The following is a 17,518-nucleotide window of genomic DNA, read 5'->3' as shown; positions in this document are numbered from 1 at the left end:
TGACAACATACACAATTTCAACATTTGAGCTTCAGATGCAAAAAACAAAATGCCTAGTGAGAAATTTGTGATTTCTAAAGTGTGGAATTTTAACCTCAAATTTGAAGTGGAGGTGAAATGCGCCTCAAAATTACTTGCATGTGAATTTTGGTGGCAAATACTCTTGATATATTTTCTGGAATGTACAAAGCACTTAGCAAATCTTTGATATTCTGCATCAGCCTTAAGACGCTGGAAGAATCTACACCACAGAGTCAACCCTGAAAGCAGCAGATCACTTTTTAACAGTGCTGGACCCGAGTAAATACGGTAATATAAAATAAAACAAGCAAAGCGAGATTCTTAGATCTTGAGACTAATCCACGTTAAAGAAAAAGAAATGGTAACAAGAAGCAACCCATCTACTATGCTGGATGTGCCAGATATTAATTAAATCTAATTATCTCTTTGAGAAAGAAACACTGAATCGTCAACTGCCTCATTTCGACACCTGCTGCAGACAGACAGAGCTCCAGTTTTAAAGAGAAACAGGAGGCTTAGCATACTAGGAAACGCAGAGGAGTGTTGGAAGGGAGCAAAAGAACTAGCACTTTAATCAAGTAATTCACAAAAAATGGTGTCACAAGAAATAAGTTAATTAAAATAGTTAGGGGCCCCCTATGAATCTGAAGGACCCCTTTGCACTAGAGGCTGCCTGCAGTGTCTCTGAACGAGTTGCTGCTCTGTCTCGGCTCCTTCAAATTGATCGATCAATTTCCACCGAGGGTGGGGAATTCTGTCCCACATTTTGCAATCTTATCATTCCATCAGCTCCATCGTGGCGGAACTACCCACCCTTCAAGGAGTCTGCCTGGTGCCCGTCTACATGAGTCAGCGCTTTGGGCTTGCCTCCTTCCAAACGAAGGATCTTCCCTGATTGGTGACTCATGCAGAAACACAGAGGGTGGGATCCTCTGAAGGCAGCTGATTTCCTTTTGCTTTCCCGAAAAAGAATCATCCTTTCAGCTCTAAGAAGCATGGTATGTGCCCTGAAAGTTTAACCCAGGAAAAAGCAAGGGTACCTTTAAAGCTCTTTTAGGAAACCCTGCCATAACCACAGCACAGTAGACAAAAATCCAGCAAATCTAAGCCACAGCTATGCATTAATTAGACAAACCCTCTTGCGGCCAAATGATACACAACCTATTTTGCCATTTTTAGTCAGAAAGCTTTGTTACAAAGATGGTGGCCAGCAGTGAGGTGGGGGCTCAATGAAGAGTAAAAGTCAAGAACCAGTGTCTTTCAAGTGCTGTTGCCTGCCTCTGAAGAGCCAGCGTTTTCCACACACAGGTCTTCAGCCTTTTTTGGTGACGCCAGCCACCCAGGTTGCACCAATCCCCTCAACTCTTCCCGCAACGAAATGTCTCGGCGAGTTCTTCCTTCCACAAAGTGCCCAAACATAGCACCTCCTCCCTGCTTTCTGCTGGCGAGACTCAGCTTTTCCTCCACGACACCCTGCAAAGTAAGACGACGGAGCAGCGAGGCTCAGAGACTTGGCTCCTGGGTCAGCCAATTGGAAGAAGAAACCTGCCGGTCTCCTCTGGTGTAGACACCCAAAAATGCAGCTGTTCCTAGGGTAGAACAGCTCTCTTGTATATGATTCTTTCTATCCGAAACCGGAGGGGAAGTTTCATCTGCTGAGCTCAGATCTGTGCATGCCGCACTTTGGCCTCAAATGGAGTGATGGGTCAGCCGCCGGTGGACTTTGGCGCCTTCTGGACCGGCGTGTGGAGGACCTCACTGTTTGACAAAGCCCACCCCGTTGTAAGTGTACTTGTCGCTTAAATTCCTCACTGCCTCTTCCACCGACGACGACTGCTGGAGGCTGGCTGGCAGGTAAATGAACAAATAAATCAGGCCGAGGAGGAGTAGGGCGATCACCAGCGGCACCCCCCAGTCAGTCACGAACAGAGTCTCCTGGCAGCGGGCTTGAAACATAGAAGCGGAAGGCGGGCTGGCATCCTAGTGGCCCGACGAGGAGGGGAGAACCGGAGGCATCTTCAGCTTCTTCGCGCCTCTCCGTCAAAAGCCAAAAGGCAGCTGTTTTCTCTTCCTCTAATCCGATTAAGGCCAAACAATCTTGGCTAGGCTGGTTTTGAGCCCGGTGGCAGGGAGAGATTCCAATGATGAGAATATGAATAGAAGGCAGGAGAAGGCAGCAAATCAGAAGTCTGTCCTGTTGATCCCCTCAGCAGGGGGGCTGACGGCGAGGGTGGGATGCGGGCAGAAATATATCCATGTGTTGAAAGGGTGGGGAGCTCTGAAAACTTAATATATTCCTGGAAAGAGGGCAGCTCAGTGATATCTGATAGAGATCAGGGTGCAGAAACCCAAACTAAGAGAGCTGATATGATACAGGAAAGAAGAAAACGGAAATTTACCCCATCCCCTGAACACGCAGACATGAGTGCAAACCACTAAGCCCTTTGAATGAATGTAAGGGATTTGGAGTGAAAAAAACAGTTCCTGCTGTATTAACCTTGAACCTGATTTTGCAGAATGGAGGGATATTGTTTCTTACTTAAAGTGACGGGCGAATCAAGGGCAAAATTTTTCATTAACGATTTGAGTGAAAGGAGCACCCAATGCAGTCTTATGTTAGGACAGGTGGCTTAGAAGAAAGAAAACAAAGCTCAATAGGAAATCCAGCTTGAGTCTTGACTTGATGATTGCGAAATAAACCCACTCTAACCTGGCTGCCTGGGGTGAGTTAGGAGTTGCCTCTAGGTGATTAGGTCTTTGGATATCAGAAGGCAATTGACCCTCCTACCCTGGCTATTTACAGTGGTACCTCAGGTTAAGTACTTAATTCGTTCCGGAGGTCCGTACTTAACCTGAAACTGTTCTTAACCTGAAGCGCCACTTTAGCTAATGGGGCTTCCTGCTGCCGCCGCGCCGCCGGAGTACGATTTCTGTTCTCATCCTGAAGCAAAGTTCTTGACCTGAAGTACTATTTCTGGGTTAGCGGAGTCTGTAACCTGAAGCGTATGTAACCCGAGGTACTACTGTACTACAGGGCTGCAGAGAACCAGTGGCCTTTCAGATGCTGCTGAACTATGACTCCCATTAGCCCTAGCAAACGTGGCCAATGTCCAGGTATGCTGGGAGTTGTAGTTTAGCAGCATCTGGAGGGCCAAAGGTTCCCTACACCACCCTTAAGACACACAGGAAGCAGGCTTATACCAAGTTGGACCACTGATCTATCTACCTCAGTATTGTCTGCACTGACTGGCAGGAGCTCTTTGTGGTGGCAGGCAGGGAGTCTTTTTCCCAGTCCTGTCTGAAGATGCCATTTGGGGCATTGAGCCTGGGACCTCCTCCAGGCAAAGAGAGATGCTCAGATCCTTCTCACACTGTTTAGTATGGGAAGGCTGAACCATCATGGAGGGTGGGAAGTAATTAACAACACAACCCACTAAGATTTTCTTACCCTCATCACTTTAACATCTAGGCCAACCTTGGTAAAATTACTAGACCAGGAGCATTTTTACCAACTTACCTAGCTCAACTGTGGACACGGGTGGCACTGTGGGTTAAACCACAGAGCCTAGGACTTGCCGATCAGAAGGTTGGCAGTTCGAATCCCCGCAATGGGGTGAGCTCCCGTTGCTCGGTCCCTGCTCCTGCCAACCCAGCAGTTCGAAAGCACATCAAAGTACAAGTAGATAAATAAGTACCACTCCAGCGGGAAGGTAAACGGCGTTTCCGTGCGCTGCTCTGGTTCACCAGAAGCGGCTTAGTCATGCTGGCCACATGACCCGGAAGCTGTACGCCGGCTCCCTCAGCTAATAAAGCGAGATGAGCACCGCAACCCCAGAGTCGGTCATGACTGGACCTAATGGTCAGGGGTCCCTTTACCTTTACCTACCTAGCTCAACACATTTCTATTAACCATTTGGAGACTAACAAAAAAGTTAACTAACTCTGGTCAAGCTAACTGCTTCAAGAGTCGCCTAAGTCAATATATAAACCTGATATGGGCCATCTCCCATGTTATGGTTTTGCTACAAGAACTGAGATGTAGAATTGTAGCACAACTCCAGAGCGCTTCCCTAAACTACCCATGAATTCCACAAACCTCAACACATCCATGCGTGAGTTCACTCATAGGAAGAGAGAAGACAGATTGGGGGGAGGGGGGAGTCAAAGAGGATCAAACCTGATTAAGTGAGTGCAGAGGAAGTGGCGGGGGCTGGATCACAGGAAGGGAGAAGTGATGTGTTTAAAGTCGACATACCCAGAAAATGAAGAGGATATTTTCACCATCTGCTCAGGGAGGGCTGGAAACAACAAGCTTGCTTCCAGATAATTTAGGCACAGAGAGAGAGAGCGTGCGCTTAAGCCGAATCCTTGAGTTTCTCTTCTACCCTGGATTATCTAATGTCACACGTGATGGTGGCCGATGCCACCTCTGGGCTGGTGCCATATTAGGTCTTTTCTGAAAAGACCACCTGATAAATCAGTTTTAACTGGTTTTTATTATTATTAACAAACACAATAAAGAAAGGAGGAAGACAGAGACTGTAGTCAGAAACCCACAACAAGGGTTTGGGGTGCTAATTTCAGAGGCATCCAAGGTCAAAAAAGCAGAAGGCGATTAAATGCTGCTTCTCAGCAATTCTGTACAAAACCTGCTAATCTCTTAGAATCGGTAATGAGATTTCTGCCCAGAGTCAGAGGGTCCCTCGTGCCCAAGTGAAAATCCTAATATAAATATACAGAACGTGGAAGCACTGTGGATAAAAATATGACTCCCCAGGTACTGGATACAATTCTGAATCCAGAATTCAGATTCTTGGATCCTCAGCTTTTTCATAAAATGAAATGGTGGACCATGTCTGCCGAAACCTCAGCAGCCAGAGGGAGTGTTGCTGAATAAGACCTGCCAATTTATTTTTAATTCTTTATTTATCACATTTATACCTCAACTTTCCTCCAAGGAGCTCAAGGTGGCCTCCATACTTCTCCTGCTATCCATTTCATCTCCACAATGACCGTGTGAGGAAGGTTAGGCTGAGAGTGAGTGACTGGCCAGGGTGTGTGGGGATTTGAACCCTGGTCTCCCAGGGTCCTGGTCTGGTTAGGGGTTGGGAATTAGCATACCCCCCCCCATTAATAACAAGGTTAGAATAACTTATGGAGGACTGTTCAGTTTCCCATGACTTCCACTCAAGTATGTCCCAAGCAGCAACATCTGGGCTGCAAAATAGAGGACCACTCTGCTTCCAAGTGAAATGCTGCCCCCAGAATGGAGTCACAAGGAAGGATGAGTGGGCCATGCTCTGAATTGTGAATGTCAAGTAGGAGCTCATGGATCTAGGTGCTCCTCATGTGGTGGGTGTGAGGAGAACAGCCGAGTGACCATGTGTGAAATGCAACAAGATCAAAGGGTGCAAGGAGACCGAGATTTCGTTTCTGTGTCAAACACAATGCTTTTCTAAATGGGGATGGTTTGCAGAGTTTACACCAGGGGTCCCCAACCTTTCTGGCTCCAGGGGCCCATTTGGAAATAGAAGAAACTGCTGTGGGCCCATTTCACAGAGAAAAAGACGGAGAGTGCTCAGAAAAGACAAGCAAGAAGCAACCCTTTCACCACACACATACCAAAATGAGTAAAGTGGGGGAGAGGGGAAATGGAACCCCCACAAAAACACCTGCCTGGAAATAAAGAAGGGCACAAAACCTTGGTAGATGCCAAGGAAAGGTGTTGGCGGGCACTGTGGTTCTGAGGAACCCAGGTTCATACCAAGAGCTGCCACTCACAAGTGGCAGGAAACTGGACCCCAGGATCTTTAAAGGGTTTGCCCTGCTTTGTAGTGGAGAGTGGTCCTGCAACAGGTAGTGATGGCTTTATAAACTGAGAAAAAAATCCATGACTGTGTTCTGATGGGGGCAGTAGGCTGGGAATCACAGGCAGGGAGAGTGCTGCTGCACTCATGTCCCACTAGGGGGCTCCCCATCAGAAAAGGAAAACAGGGCATTGGACCAGACAGGCCCCATCAGGCAGGCTCTCCTGATGCTTATACCAGGCATGGTCAAACTTGGCCCTCCAGCTGTTTTGGGACTACAATTCCCATCATCTCTGACCACTGGTCCTGTTAGCTAGGGATGCTGGGAGTTGTAGTCCCCCCCAAAAAAGCTGGAGGGCCAAGATTGGCCATGCCTGTCTTATACAGTACTCACGGGTCAAGCGTGAAGACATACTGCCCTTCGGGGGTCCGCTCCTGGTGGTAAGTAAGATTATACGCCAACATGGTGTTGATTAGCTCCCCCAGCTGCTGCTTCTCTTTCTGACTGTACAGCTGGGTGTTCACCTGGAAATTGCAAATGGAAGACAGTGAGTAGGAATCTCTCTTGCTACTTCATGCTACTAGACCGCAAGGCAACATCTTATGGCTGACTTGGGTTAACTGCATACGGTGATTTGCTAGAGGATGCCCCGCTCCTGCAGAACACAGGGTCCGGCGGGTTAAATAAGGAGTAAGACGCACTTTTGGGTGGCCTTTCCTTCACTGGATATGGGCAGAGCGTTAAGAGAGGACCCACACAGTGGGCAAAACTATAGCCTGGGGACAGCTTTGTTGTATCTTGCTGCCAAGGACAGGGTGGGGTGGGGGAAATGGCTGCCTGCCCATTTGCTTTCCCCCCTCTTCCCTCCATACCCGTCTTTCCTTTCGTGTCGTGTCTTTTAGATTGCAAGCTTACAGGCACGGACTGTCTTGTTTTAGTGGGTTGTATGTAAGAAGCTCTGGGAACCTTTTGGCTGGAGAGTGGTATAAAAACCCTCTAAATAAACGTAGGCACCCACTGGGAAACCCACTTACTCCAGAGCAACTTTAACTGGCAAATCTGCACCACGTGTGGGGAACCTCTGGCCCGCCAGATGTTGCTGAACTGCAACTCCCATCAGAGCCAGCATGGCCAATGTGCTAGGGAGCTGTTCCTCCCTACACCTGATCTAAAATCTATGTTCCGCTGTTGTTAAGAATTTTATCACATATGAATGTAAGAAGAGCCTACTGGATCAGGCCAATGGCCCACCAAGTCCTGTTCTCACAGTGGCCAAACAGATGCCCCAATGAGAAACCAGTAAGCAGGATTTGAGCCCTCTCCCCTCCTGTGGTCTCCAGCAACTGGAAGCACTGCTGCCTCCAACGATGGAGTCAGGGCATAGCCATTGTATCAGATTCCTCCTCCATGAATTCCTCTAACCCTCTTTTAAAGCCACCCAAGTTGGAGGCCATCCCTGACTCCTGTGGGAGTGAGTTCCATAGTTCCACCCATCAGATGCAGATGTGCCAGGAGAACGGCCACTCTGCTACCAGCATCAGAGTACTTCAAGAATTACTGTATTTTTCGCTCTATAAGACGCACCACACCATAAGACGCACCTAGTTTTTGGAGGAGGAAAACAATAAAAAAAATATTCTGAATCTCATAAGCCAGAACAACAAGAGAGATCGCTGCGCAGCGAAAGCAGCGATCCCTCTTGCTGTTCTGGCTTCTGAGATAGCTGCGCAGCCTGCATTCGCTCCATAAGACGCGCACACATTTCCCCTTACCTTTTAGGAGGGAAAAAGCGAGTCTTATAGAGCAAAAAATACGGTATGCGCAGTGTAAGCAACGAGGCCCAAAGGACTCAAGCAAGCCATGCCTCCTACTTCTTTTTTGACCTTCAAAGATTCCCAACAGCCTGTTCATGTGCCATGATTTGAAGGGCAATGGACACCAAGCAGACACACAAAAAAAGATTTTTGTGACACAAACAGGATGGCGGGGGAGAGAAGGACAGGGCAGGACACCTGCTGTCATTTTATTTATTTTTTTGGGTACATGGAATTAATTGTTTCCCTTCAGGTCTTTGCTTCTGCCAGCACTTGCATAACTGTCCCCTTTAGCCTTGCAACGCAAGAAGGTCCCCTGAGGTAAAGCTCAGGCCAGAGGACCGGGACGGGATGGCCTTGGCAGTCCACTTGGGCAGGGAGGGTGTCCTTTGCTCACTGTTTCAGGAATGGGCAGACAATCCTCACGTGGCAAACGAAAGCAGCTGGCAAGGGACACAGGGGTTTCAAAGGATGACGAATGAAGCCTGTGGAATGGGGAGACTCACCAAACTAACATCGACTGCCATACCCAGGAAAAGCAGCCTTCACCAACCCAGTGGCCTCCAGATGTTTTGAACTACAACTCCCATCAGCCCCAGCGAGCATGGCCATAGTCAAAATGGCTGTGCTGACTAGAGCTGATGGGAGTTGTAGTCCAAAATTTCCCAGTTTTATACCCAAAGGCAATGTTTGAGGCCTAAGGGGCACTCGGGGATAGGAACCTGGCAGTTCCACCGCCCTCAGCAACTCGGGGTAGAGATGGCCAGTGAGAGGGTGTTCTCTGTGGCAGTCACCAAGTTGTGGAACTTCCTCCTCACAGGTGCACGTCTGGGAACTTCATTATACAGTTTTTGGTGGTATGGTGAAGATGTGCCTGTTCACCCTGGCCTTTGACACATGCGATGTATAGTTTTATGACCCAGACTACTTTTGTGAATGTAATTTGTATTAAACTGTGGTCAATATTGTATTTTAAATGGCTGTGATCAGTCCTGGGACCTTAGGGTAAGGGGTGGGCAATAAAGCACATATATATGATGATGAAAATAAAATTCTCCTAATAGAAGGGCTTCCTTACCGGTCTCAGTTTCGGTGAGATAATCTCCAAGAGGAGGCAAAGGGCCTCAAGGACAAGAGATTGGGGTCCGGCACGGCTGCGGGAGGTTGGCGTGATCCCAGACATCATGGAAGCAATGAGGTTCTGCATCTGAGTCAGCTTCACCAGGGACTTGAGAAAAACAAAACAAGCGGCACAAGTGAGCAGTCAGTCTCCAAATTATGTTTTATCATCATGACGTGGAATGTTGACAGACAGGGCAACTTCCGCAAGATGTGAAAGGTCAGCCTAGCAGAACTTACGCAGGTACAAAGGAAACTGCTTTGTGCCTGGTCAGTTATTTGTCCAGAGAGAGGCTGGGAACTGAACCTGGGAACTTCTTCATGCAAAACAAGGTGCTGGGCCACTGAGCGATGACAATACTAGGTACACCAGCTTTGGAAACTGGTAAGCTCCAGGATCAAGGAGAAAACTGAACAAGCCTGGACTCAGGATTAATTAGGAATGCCCCTTGCTGCCTCAGGGTCAAAACAAATACAATACCTTGTTACGCAGATGCAATAGAGCGCAACAGGCTGAGCGGTAATGTTTGCAACAAATTTCTTTGCACCTTACTTCCTATCATACGAATCAAGTCCAGGATGTATACCATAAACAATCCTTAAGCAAGGTATATAATCTATTTAATTAAATCCAATGAAGATATATTTCCTCCTTTCTTCATACAATGGAACCTTGACTTACACCTGCCTCTTCTCGCGAATGTTCCAAGTTGCGACTGCGGCAAAACCGGAAGTAAACACTGGGTTTGCCGTGATTCGTGCAAGCGCGGAAGCGGCTTCTGCGTCTGCGCACAAGCGTCTGCTGTCTACGCATGCGCACAAGCGCGTTGCCGCTGAATGCGCATGTACACAACATTGCCTCTACTAGTGTCCGGTTTTGCCCAGCGGATGGGCCTCTGAAACGAATTATGATCGTAAGTAGAGGATGTACTGTACATTCTTGTTTTAGTTTATATGTTACAGTCCTCGAACATGGTTAAGGAAAAGCCCCCGGAATGTCACGGACAATACAGCTGATGAGTCTGGCTAGCGCAGGTAGCAGACATGGGCAGGCTGGCTCAGGCAGCTGGGTAGGGTAGAACAAGGATTCTGGATTATTTCCTTGTTTTGCCCCGAAGGGCTTCCTCAGCTATTAATAGTTCATCAAAGTCTGCAACAGGTTACGTAAGCAATGATTCTTGGACGATTCTCAATACTGTAGCACCTTGCTGCCTCAGAGCATAAAGAAATACAACTATAGTGGAACCTTGGATTGCAAACGTGTGGGAGGGACGTTCGCAACCTGCAGCGTTCGCACCCGCACAGCGCCGCGTCTGTGCACGTGCGGGTGCGATTCGGTGCTTCTGAGCATGCGCAAAGTGTGATTTAGCGCTTCTGCGCCGAAACCTGGAAGTAACCTGTTCCGGTACTTCCAGGTTCGGCGGGGTGCGCAACCCGAAATCGTGTAACCTGAAGCATCTGTAACCCGAGGTACCACGGTAGTGCAGAGCAGTCTCACATTGCTGGATGAACTCAAACTCAGGTTTTGGCTTCTGCCAAGCTCTTCAATGCATGTATCCGAGCAATGCATAGGCCAGGCTAGAGTTAAAGGGACTGCAGGTGAACTGCATGGCTAAGTGTAAACTCCAACAAGCTCCACACATCCTGCCTCTTCCTTTTCATTCCAATTGGGCCCCCCTGGGAGTTCCAGCTCCCTGATCTCTCGCCCTCCCCACAGGATCTGCCCACCGCCGCTTGGCTTGTGACACCTGGCTCTGCCCACGATCACTCCTCTTTCAATACATGCCTCGTGCTGGCTGTTGGGGTAGGCCAGGCGGGGAACACTGGAAGCGGCAAAGAGCAAGTGGAAAGCCACGGGGAGGAAGGGCAAGTAGCGCATGAGCTGGAAGTTCTGCCTGTGCAGGACTGCCTTGTTCACCAGGTCGGAGAAGCCCAGCCACTCCAAGGCCAGGCAGAGAGAGTCAAAGGCGGAGTCCTTTATCTTCATGTTCAGAAAGTTGTCGTACAAGCCCTGCCAAGGAAAGCAGAGACAAGCCACAGTCACAACCATGAACCATAATGCGCTTGTGAAACAGTCATGGCTCACCCCCAAAGAATTCTGGGACATGTAGCTTGTTAAGCATCCCGATAGGTGTTAGGAGATGCCCTATTCTCCCTCATGGAGCTACAATTCCCTGAGTTCGCTGTGAGAAGGCCTGACAGTTAAACCACTCTTGGAATTGTAGTTCAATTCCTCTTCCAAGACATTGTTGCATGCTACCCCAATTTCTGAGTGGTGCAAAGTTCCAGGGTTCATGTTTCCTTTGGAAATGAGGCACAACAGATCCAGATGATCACTTGAACCTGGGAAGCCAATCTGGCTTTACTTTAAAATGCTAAATGCAGTGCCTGTCACCCAGGAATTAGAAGGATTGTCCATGAATTGGAAGCAGGGAGTCCAGGCACCCCACAAACTCATAACAATACTTGGGGGGGGGGAGAGCCCATGTCTGTATAAAGCAGTATCATACTGCTTTGAAAGTATGGTGTAAATATGGCCAAGGTGTCAGCCAGTATCTTTTGTTGAACTGCAACCCCCAAATGCAACACTGAAAGGCATTCACAGAGGCTACCCTACAGCTCTGGTCTTTTCACCTGTATGAGATTCACCAAATTCAGAGCCTGACCAACTTTCAGAATCACAGCTTTTAACTGAATAAGCTTTTGAAAGATGGTGGAATGCTGAAATCCACATGTAGTGTTTTTCTAAGTTTTAGATTTCACTCTGAACGTCTTCAAGTCATTATAATTTTGCGTGCCTCTGTATCTGAAGAAGTGTGCATGCAGACGAAAGCTCATACCAAGAACAAAATTAGTTGGTCTCTAAGGTGCTATTGGACAATTTATTTTATTTATATATATATATTTCTGTTTCTTAAATATTATAACTTGCCCCAAGCTCTTGGTAATATATAATTGGGGGTGGGAAGGACATGGGGAGATAAGGATCTGAACTAGTGGTCTGAATTTTGCTTTCTCACGCCAAAGCGAAAAATGAAACACAAACTACATGCCTGGGTAAGCTTTTCATGTTCTCCGGAGGACATGCTTAGATGCAGGATGTGGTGAAACCTTTGGGCATTTGGATTAAGGGAAGCTCTAGCCGAGGTCGCATGGAACAGGTTGTCATCGCCGCCGTTAGCAAGGAGGTGAGCCGGAATTGAAGGGTCCAAACCGATTCTCTGCCTTGGAAGAGAAGCAGGAAGCAGAAGGGTTAAGATTGGTCATGCAGTTTAAAGCTTCCCCATGGTGGTGGGGAGGGAAAGGAAGGGGGAATCAAGCAACAGTGAACTTTGCAGTTGTCAAAATGTGGAGACGTGATTTCATTATGTACGTTTGTTTTCAAAATAAATAATTCTTGCTATACTTTCATAATTTTTAATCACCATTTAAAAAAGAATCAATACCGTATAGCATGCTACTTTACGTAAACCACTTAAATTCTAAGCAGTATTTAAGCATTGCCAAATAAATAATCTTAAAATTTATCTCACACTGTTCTACCAAATACAGATCCTCCATGCACAATCATCAGAGGGGGAAAAAGAAAGAATCTGCAGCTTTTAATGGTCTAAATAACATAATTAAAAGAAACAAAAAATCAAATAAAGATGTCATGTTTGGGAAACATTAGTTCAGTTTGCAAAATCCCTTGCAGTCTTAAAACCTGGTGCATTTTTGCACTTCTATTAAGAAATATACCCCAAAATGCATCTTGGAAGGGGCAAATTGGCATGGAGAAAGTGGCCAGATAATTCCCACCCCCTTTTAACACTAGAATTGGTGGGCAGCCAATGAAGCTGAATGTTTTTGGAGATTCAGGATGGATAAAAGGAAGTCCATCTGCATGCACCGCATAGTTAACCTGTAGAACTCACTTCTGCAGGAGGCAGCAATGGCCACCAACCTAGACGCCTTTAAAAGGGGAGTAGACAAGTCAATGGAGAAGACTATCAATGGCTACTAGCCAGGATGGCTATGCTCTGCCTCCACAATTGGAAGCAGTAATGCTTCTGAATACCAGTTGCTGGAAGACACAGGAGGAGAGCGTGCTTTTTATAGTTTGGGTCCTCCTTGAGGGTTCCCCCCGTTACCTGGGTGGCCATTGTGAGGACAGGACACTGGACTAGATGGGTCATTGGCCTGATCCAATGGGCTCCTCTTAAGTTCTAAAGGATCTGCCGAATGAAGCGCAGAAGCTCCACCTCCTCACCTCTGAACTTTTGGAAGCTGGAAGATCTCCTGCCAGATGGAGAACAGCCCTTTGTTCTGGTCTTTAGAGCCAACTTGTGTGGTCTGCACGGTCCTCGCGTTCAGTTCCTTCTTACCTCGACTGTGCAGGAACTTAGAAAGACAACAAAGGGAGATTTGAGGACATGGAACGGGGTTGACGGGCCTGTCAATTTCAGACTCTCCAAGTTTCCCCCTTTACTAAGCATAATTTCAGTTCTCCACATTTTCACATCAGTTTGCAATAAAGTGTTAATGGGGTGCAGTGGTTAATGTTGGAAGAGGACATGGGAGAGACCAGGGTTCAAATCCGCATTTGGCCACAAAACTCACCGGATGCTCATGGGCCAGTCACAAATAATTTTTACATTTTTATTTATTTTATTTCTCTCATGAAAATTCCTTGGCATTTTGGTGCAAAGTTCTCCTAATAAACACATTCTTCTATGCAGCTTTGATTACTACACACATTTTTTTGGAAAGCAATACCCCCCAACAGTGCACATTTTAATGTGATTTTCACCCAAATATGGGTTTTTATACACGTTTTCCCCTAATATATGCACTTCTGTGCCTTTGTTGTTCTTAATCAAATAGAGAACTGCATCACAAAATTCAGGCAAGTGTGAATTTCAAAGAAGGGCTAAGTTTTGGTTTGTGCATTGATGCTTGAAGTGAGAACGAGGTGGTCCCTCATTAAAATGCAAACAAAATAGAAATTCTTCTCCATCCGTGATATAAGATGAAAGTGGGGTGTGTGAAGTTACCTGCAGGGTGTTAATACAAGAGCGAATGTCATTCTCTGCCTTTTCACACAATGCCAACAGGGCCCCTGTGTCAGCCTTCATGCCTTGCTTAACGGTGATCTGAAATGCAAAAATATGTATATTAGAGGCAGCTGCACATGCGAACATTTAATTATTTTATATTTTAACTAAACTATTATTTATTAACTATTATTTATTTTATATTTAAGTAAATTTATTTATTTCATAAAATTTATATACCACTTGTTTTTTTTAAAAAAACCTTCAAAACAGTTTGCAGAAAAGATAAAACAATAAAATTAACACTATGAAAAATTAACCCTTATATTTTAAGAATTTCAAAAAGCTAACATAACAACAGAGTAGAAACAGGTTAAAAGTCGAATCAGCTTTCCAAACATATACTGCTTAATCAACAAAGACCTAAGAGGTCTACACAAAACTGTGTAAAATATTTATTAAAAATAATAAAACTGAATGGATAATAAAGAAACATAATGAAGAAGTGAGCTAGCTTTTGCCAAGCTTCCCTGGATTGCTTGCCTGGCAGCCATGTTCCTCGCCGCAGAAAGAGCCACCAGGCCAGGTGGGTTCTTTAAAGGCTGACACAGGTACAAAGTTCATGCTGCAGGGAAGTATAGTCCCAAGGCAACGGAAGAATAAATTATTTTGGATTTGGGTCTTACTTCGTGCAGCCTCTGGACCAGCCTGGATGGGGCCGTTGAGGGGAAGTTGAGAAGGAAGGCTTGTTGTCTCAGCAGACGCAGAGAAGGGACGTACCTAGAAAAAGAAAAGAGGCAGAGATGTATATTGGCAGGGAAATAACGGAAGGAGTCCTGAGTTAAGCACAGGCGTGCCGCTAGAGGCTGAGTTGCAAAAGCTATGGATGGGCCTAACACAGATACTCACGAGATCTGTTCATCACAAAGCATACCGGTGATTTAGGACATTGCTTTCGGAGTGGAATCCGTTTCATTTGCACCCTCAACTCCAATTTGTTTTTCGAAATATATTTTATTTGATTTTACAAGTGTAGAGTTATAACAATACAAAATGACAATATCCATATTTAGAGATTTCTCCGAATCTCCAGACTTCCCACTTTCCCCTCCATGGGTCCTATTATAAACCTTTTCAACTGCATATTATTTCATCATCCAAATTTTATGTCTCTCCATTTTGTCTGTAATATCGTCTACGTTACAAGTGTTATTGTAATCCTGCTAACGTTTTCATCATCTTACATCATCTCTCAAGTAAATTATTAAAAAATTCCTATTCTTTGTTGAAGTTTTGGTCTTCTTGGTTCCTGAGCTTTCAGGTCGATTTTGCCATTTTGGCATAGTCCAACAGCTTAGTTTGCCATTCTTCCTCATCTCTAATTTGTATGCAGTACAAGTTTCTGGCTGTCAGTGTGATGGACAAAAAGGTTCTGAGAGTAGAGTTGGTCAGAGCTGAGGGGAGAGAGGGCTTTTAGTCCAGAGACAGAAGAATACAGAAATCAAAGGGTGGGTGGGAGTGACACAAAAGATACACATGTTCAGGGTTTGAAATCAAATAATGGGATTTTTCAAGTTTCAGCTTTGAAAATTCAGCAGATAATTCTCCTCAAGATCTGGCAGGCCTAATGTGGGAAATGAAGCTTTTTAGGCCCCTACCGATAAACAGTAACCAGTCAAGATGACCAATGTCATTCCCACAATGCTTTGCTTCAACCTCTGAACAGGTAGTGTGGCCATGCTCCCATACGTGTGAATTTATTTATTTGGTTACATTTATATCCCACTGTTTTCTCCAAGCTCAGTGTGGTGTACGTGGTTCTTCCCCATCTGAATTAATCCCCACAACAACCCTGTGAGGTAGGTTGGGCTGAGGGCAGTCACTTGCTCAAGGTCACCCGGTGAGCTTCACAACCCAGTGGGGATTTGAACCCTGGTCTCCCCCAGGTCCTAGTCTGACCACTATGCCACACTTGCCCAGACAGAATCTTACTGGTCATTGCAGATGCAGATGATTGGCCGCAGAAGGAGCCCCCCTTCTTTTCGCCTCTTCTTGCCGCTTGCCCCGCTGGTACTCCCGCCTGATTCCACCTCTGCTGCTTTACGGTTGATGATGCCCAACAGCACATTGATGGATGCCTGAAGAAGAGAACAGGGCAGAACAGAAGGAAAGGTAAATTCTTGGTGGAGAAGGGATGGGGTCACCTCATGGCCAACGCACACTCTCCACCTTACATGAAGAAATTCTCTCTCTCACCATAGGAGCCCCGTCAATTTCATCAATAATCAGGCAATTGGGCTTCTCGTTGGCTCCTAGCACAGACTTCATCTGGGTGGCTGCTTCAATCCGTGTTTTGAAGACATCGGGGCTACGGTCATCACTGAAACAAAAACCCTGCCTTAGAAAGATTGGCAAAAGTGCACCGACAGTGGATAATTGAGTTCCATAATTTAACTACGCTCAGCATTAAGAAGTACTTCCCTTTATCTGTCCTGAATCTCCCAACATCTGCTGGATCCAAAGTTGGCCCCTTTTCTGGGGAGGGGCCTGATACAGAATTGCTGGGAATTGTCTCCCAGGAGAGCTGCGTGGTGGCACCTTTCATGCTACTTTAAAATTCCTGCTGAAAACCCAACATTTCGGTGAAGCCTTTGGCTCAGCCTACTACCTCTCATGCCCTACTGTGTAAATCTAATCTGATCATGTGCATCTGAAACCACACATTGCTTCCTTGCCTTGCCTTCCTTTGCTGCTCCTGCTGTCAAATATTAGATTCTGAACTCCTCGAGGCAGGATCTTGTCCTTTTGTTACTGTGCAAGAAAGCAGGTGTGGTGGACCTTTGTTTCAGTACAACCTGAACTACAACACCCATCAGGCCTAGCAAGCATGGCCAATGACCAGGGATGATGGAAGTTGTAGTTCAGGTTGTACTGAAACAAAGGTCCCCCACATATGAAATAAAGGAATACAGCCTGTAAGGTGGCTTAAGCCAAGCCTGTAACTTATGTCATGACTTGCACCCATTTCACAGATGTGACAAGGAAACAACTGAGCCTCCAAAAGGTCACCCACAGGGCCTAGAGGGGACATGAACCTGTGACGCCTGCATCTAGTACTCTAGTCATAGTGCATTTGTAGTCTCAGAGTGGTTTAGCTTGAATGTACCAGAATTGCAGGTGGCAGGGAACTCAGAGAAAGGCAAAAGGCTTCTTGGCTGGCTCACCTGGCATTCATCTCCACCGCGTTGTACCCAGCATGTTTCACAATGACGTGAGCCAAAGTGGTCTTCCCCAGGCCGGGTGGTCCGCACAGGAGGGCAACCTGCAAGCAACACACAAAGAGAAAAGCCACACTAACATGAAAATCCAGGGCTTTACAGCAAACCCTGCAAGCACTTTTTACACCTTAAAAGGAAAAAAAGGAATTGGAACATATTCCCCAAACATTTTATCCTTGGTAGGGTCAGCCTCAACTTTCACTTTGTTACGCCCAGGTGTGGATCTAAGCTCCTATTCCATTTTTTTGTAGTGTAAGAGGTTAAGAACAGAAGAACAGCCTGCTGGATCAGGCCAGTGGCCCATCTAGTCCAGAATCCTGTTCTTACAGTGTTCAACTGGATGCCTCTGGGAAACCCACAAGCAGGACCCGGGCACAAGAGTCTCTCCCCTCCTGTGTTCCAGCAACAGGGATTCAGGGTTTCCTCCACACTTAGAACATCA

General features: G+C 46.3%; 1 protein-coding gene and 1 long non-coding RNA gene across 3 annotated transcripts in view; both read right to left on the bottom strand.

Moving 5' to 3' along the window:
* CHTF18 (chromosome transmission fidelity factor 18) overlaps positions 1-17,518 on the bottom strand; it is a gene marked incomplete at its 5' end in the record, with an annotated part of 34,182 nt that overhangs the window by 9,656 nt on the left and 7,008 nt on the right. For both annotated transcript variants that reach the window (XM_081887382.1, XM_081887381.1), the window contains 10 exons: positions 6,223-6,353; positions 8,722-8,871; positions 10,549-10,773; positions 11,816-11,987; positions 13,015-13,145; positions 13,799-13,897; positions 14,485-14,578; positions 15,791-15,936; positions 16,055-16,178; positions 17,023-17,120. In XM_081887382.1, coding sequence (XP_081743508.1) covers positions 6,223-6,353; positions 8,722-8,871; positions 10,549-10,773; positions 11,816-11,987; positions 13,015-13,145; positions 13,799-13,897; positions 14,485-14,578; positions 15,791-15,936; positions 16,055-16,178; positions 17,023-17,120 — 1,370 coding nt within the window. The remainder of the gene's footprint in view (positions 1-6,222; positions 6,354-8,721; positions 8,872-10,548; positions 10,774-11,815; positions 11,988-13,014; positions 13,146-13,798; positions 13,898-14,484; positions 14,579-15,790; positions 15,937-16,054; positions 16,179-17,022; positions 17,121-17,518) is intronic.
* LOC309356233 lies at positions 300-3,990 on the bottom strand. The gene is made up of 3 exons (XR_014162696.1): positions 3,908-3,990; positions 3,043-3,538; positions 300-2,814 (listed from the first exon to the last, which is right to left on the bottom strand). It is a non-coding gene; the product is annotated as an uncharacterized lncRNA (long non-coding RNA).

Source organism: Podarcis melisellensis (genome assembly GCF_964234715.1).
Source record: "Podarcis melisellensis genome assembly, chromosome: 14".
NCBI lineage: Eukaryota > Metazoa > Chordata > Lepidosauria > Squamata > Lacertidae > Podarcis > Podarcis melisellensis.
This window is presented reverse-complemented; position numbering and strand designations above follow the sequence as displayed.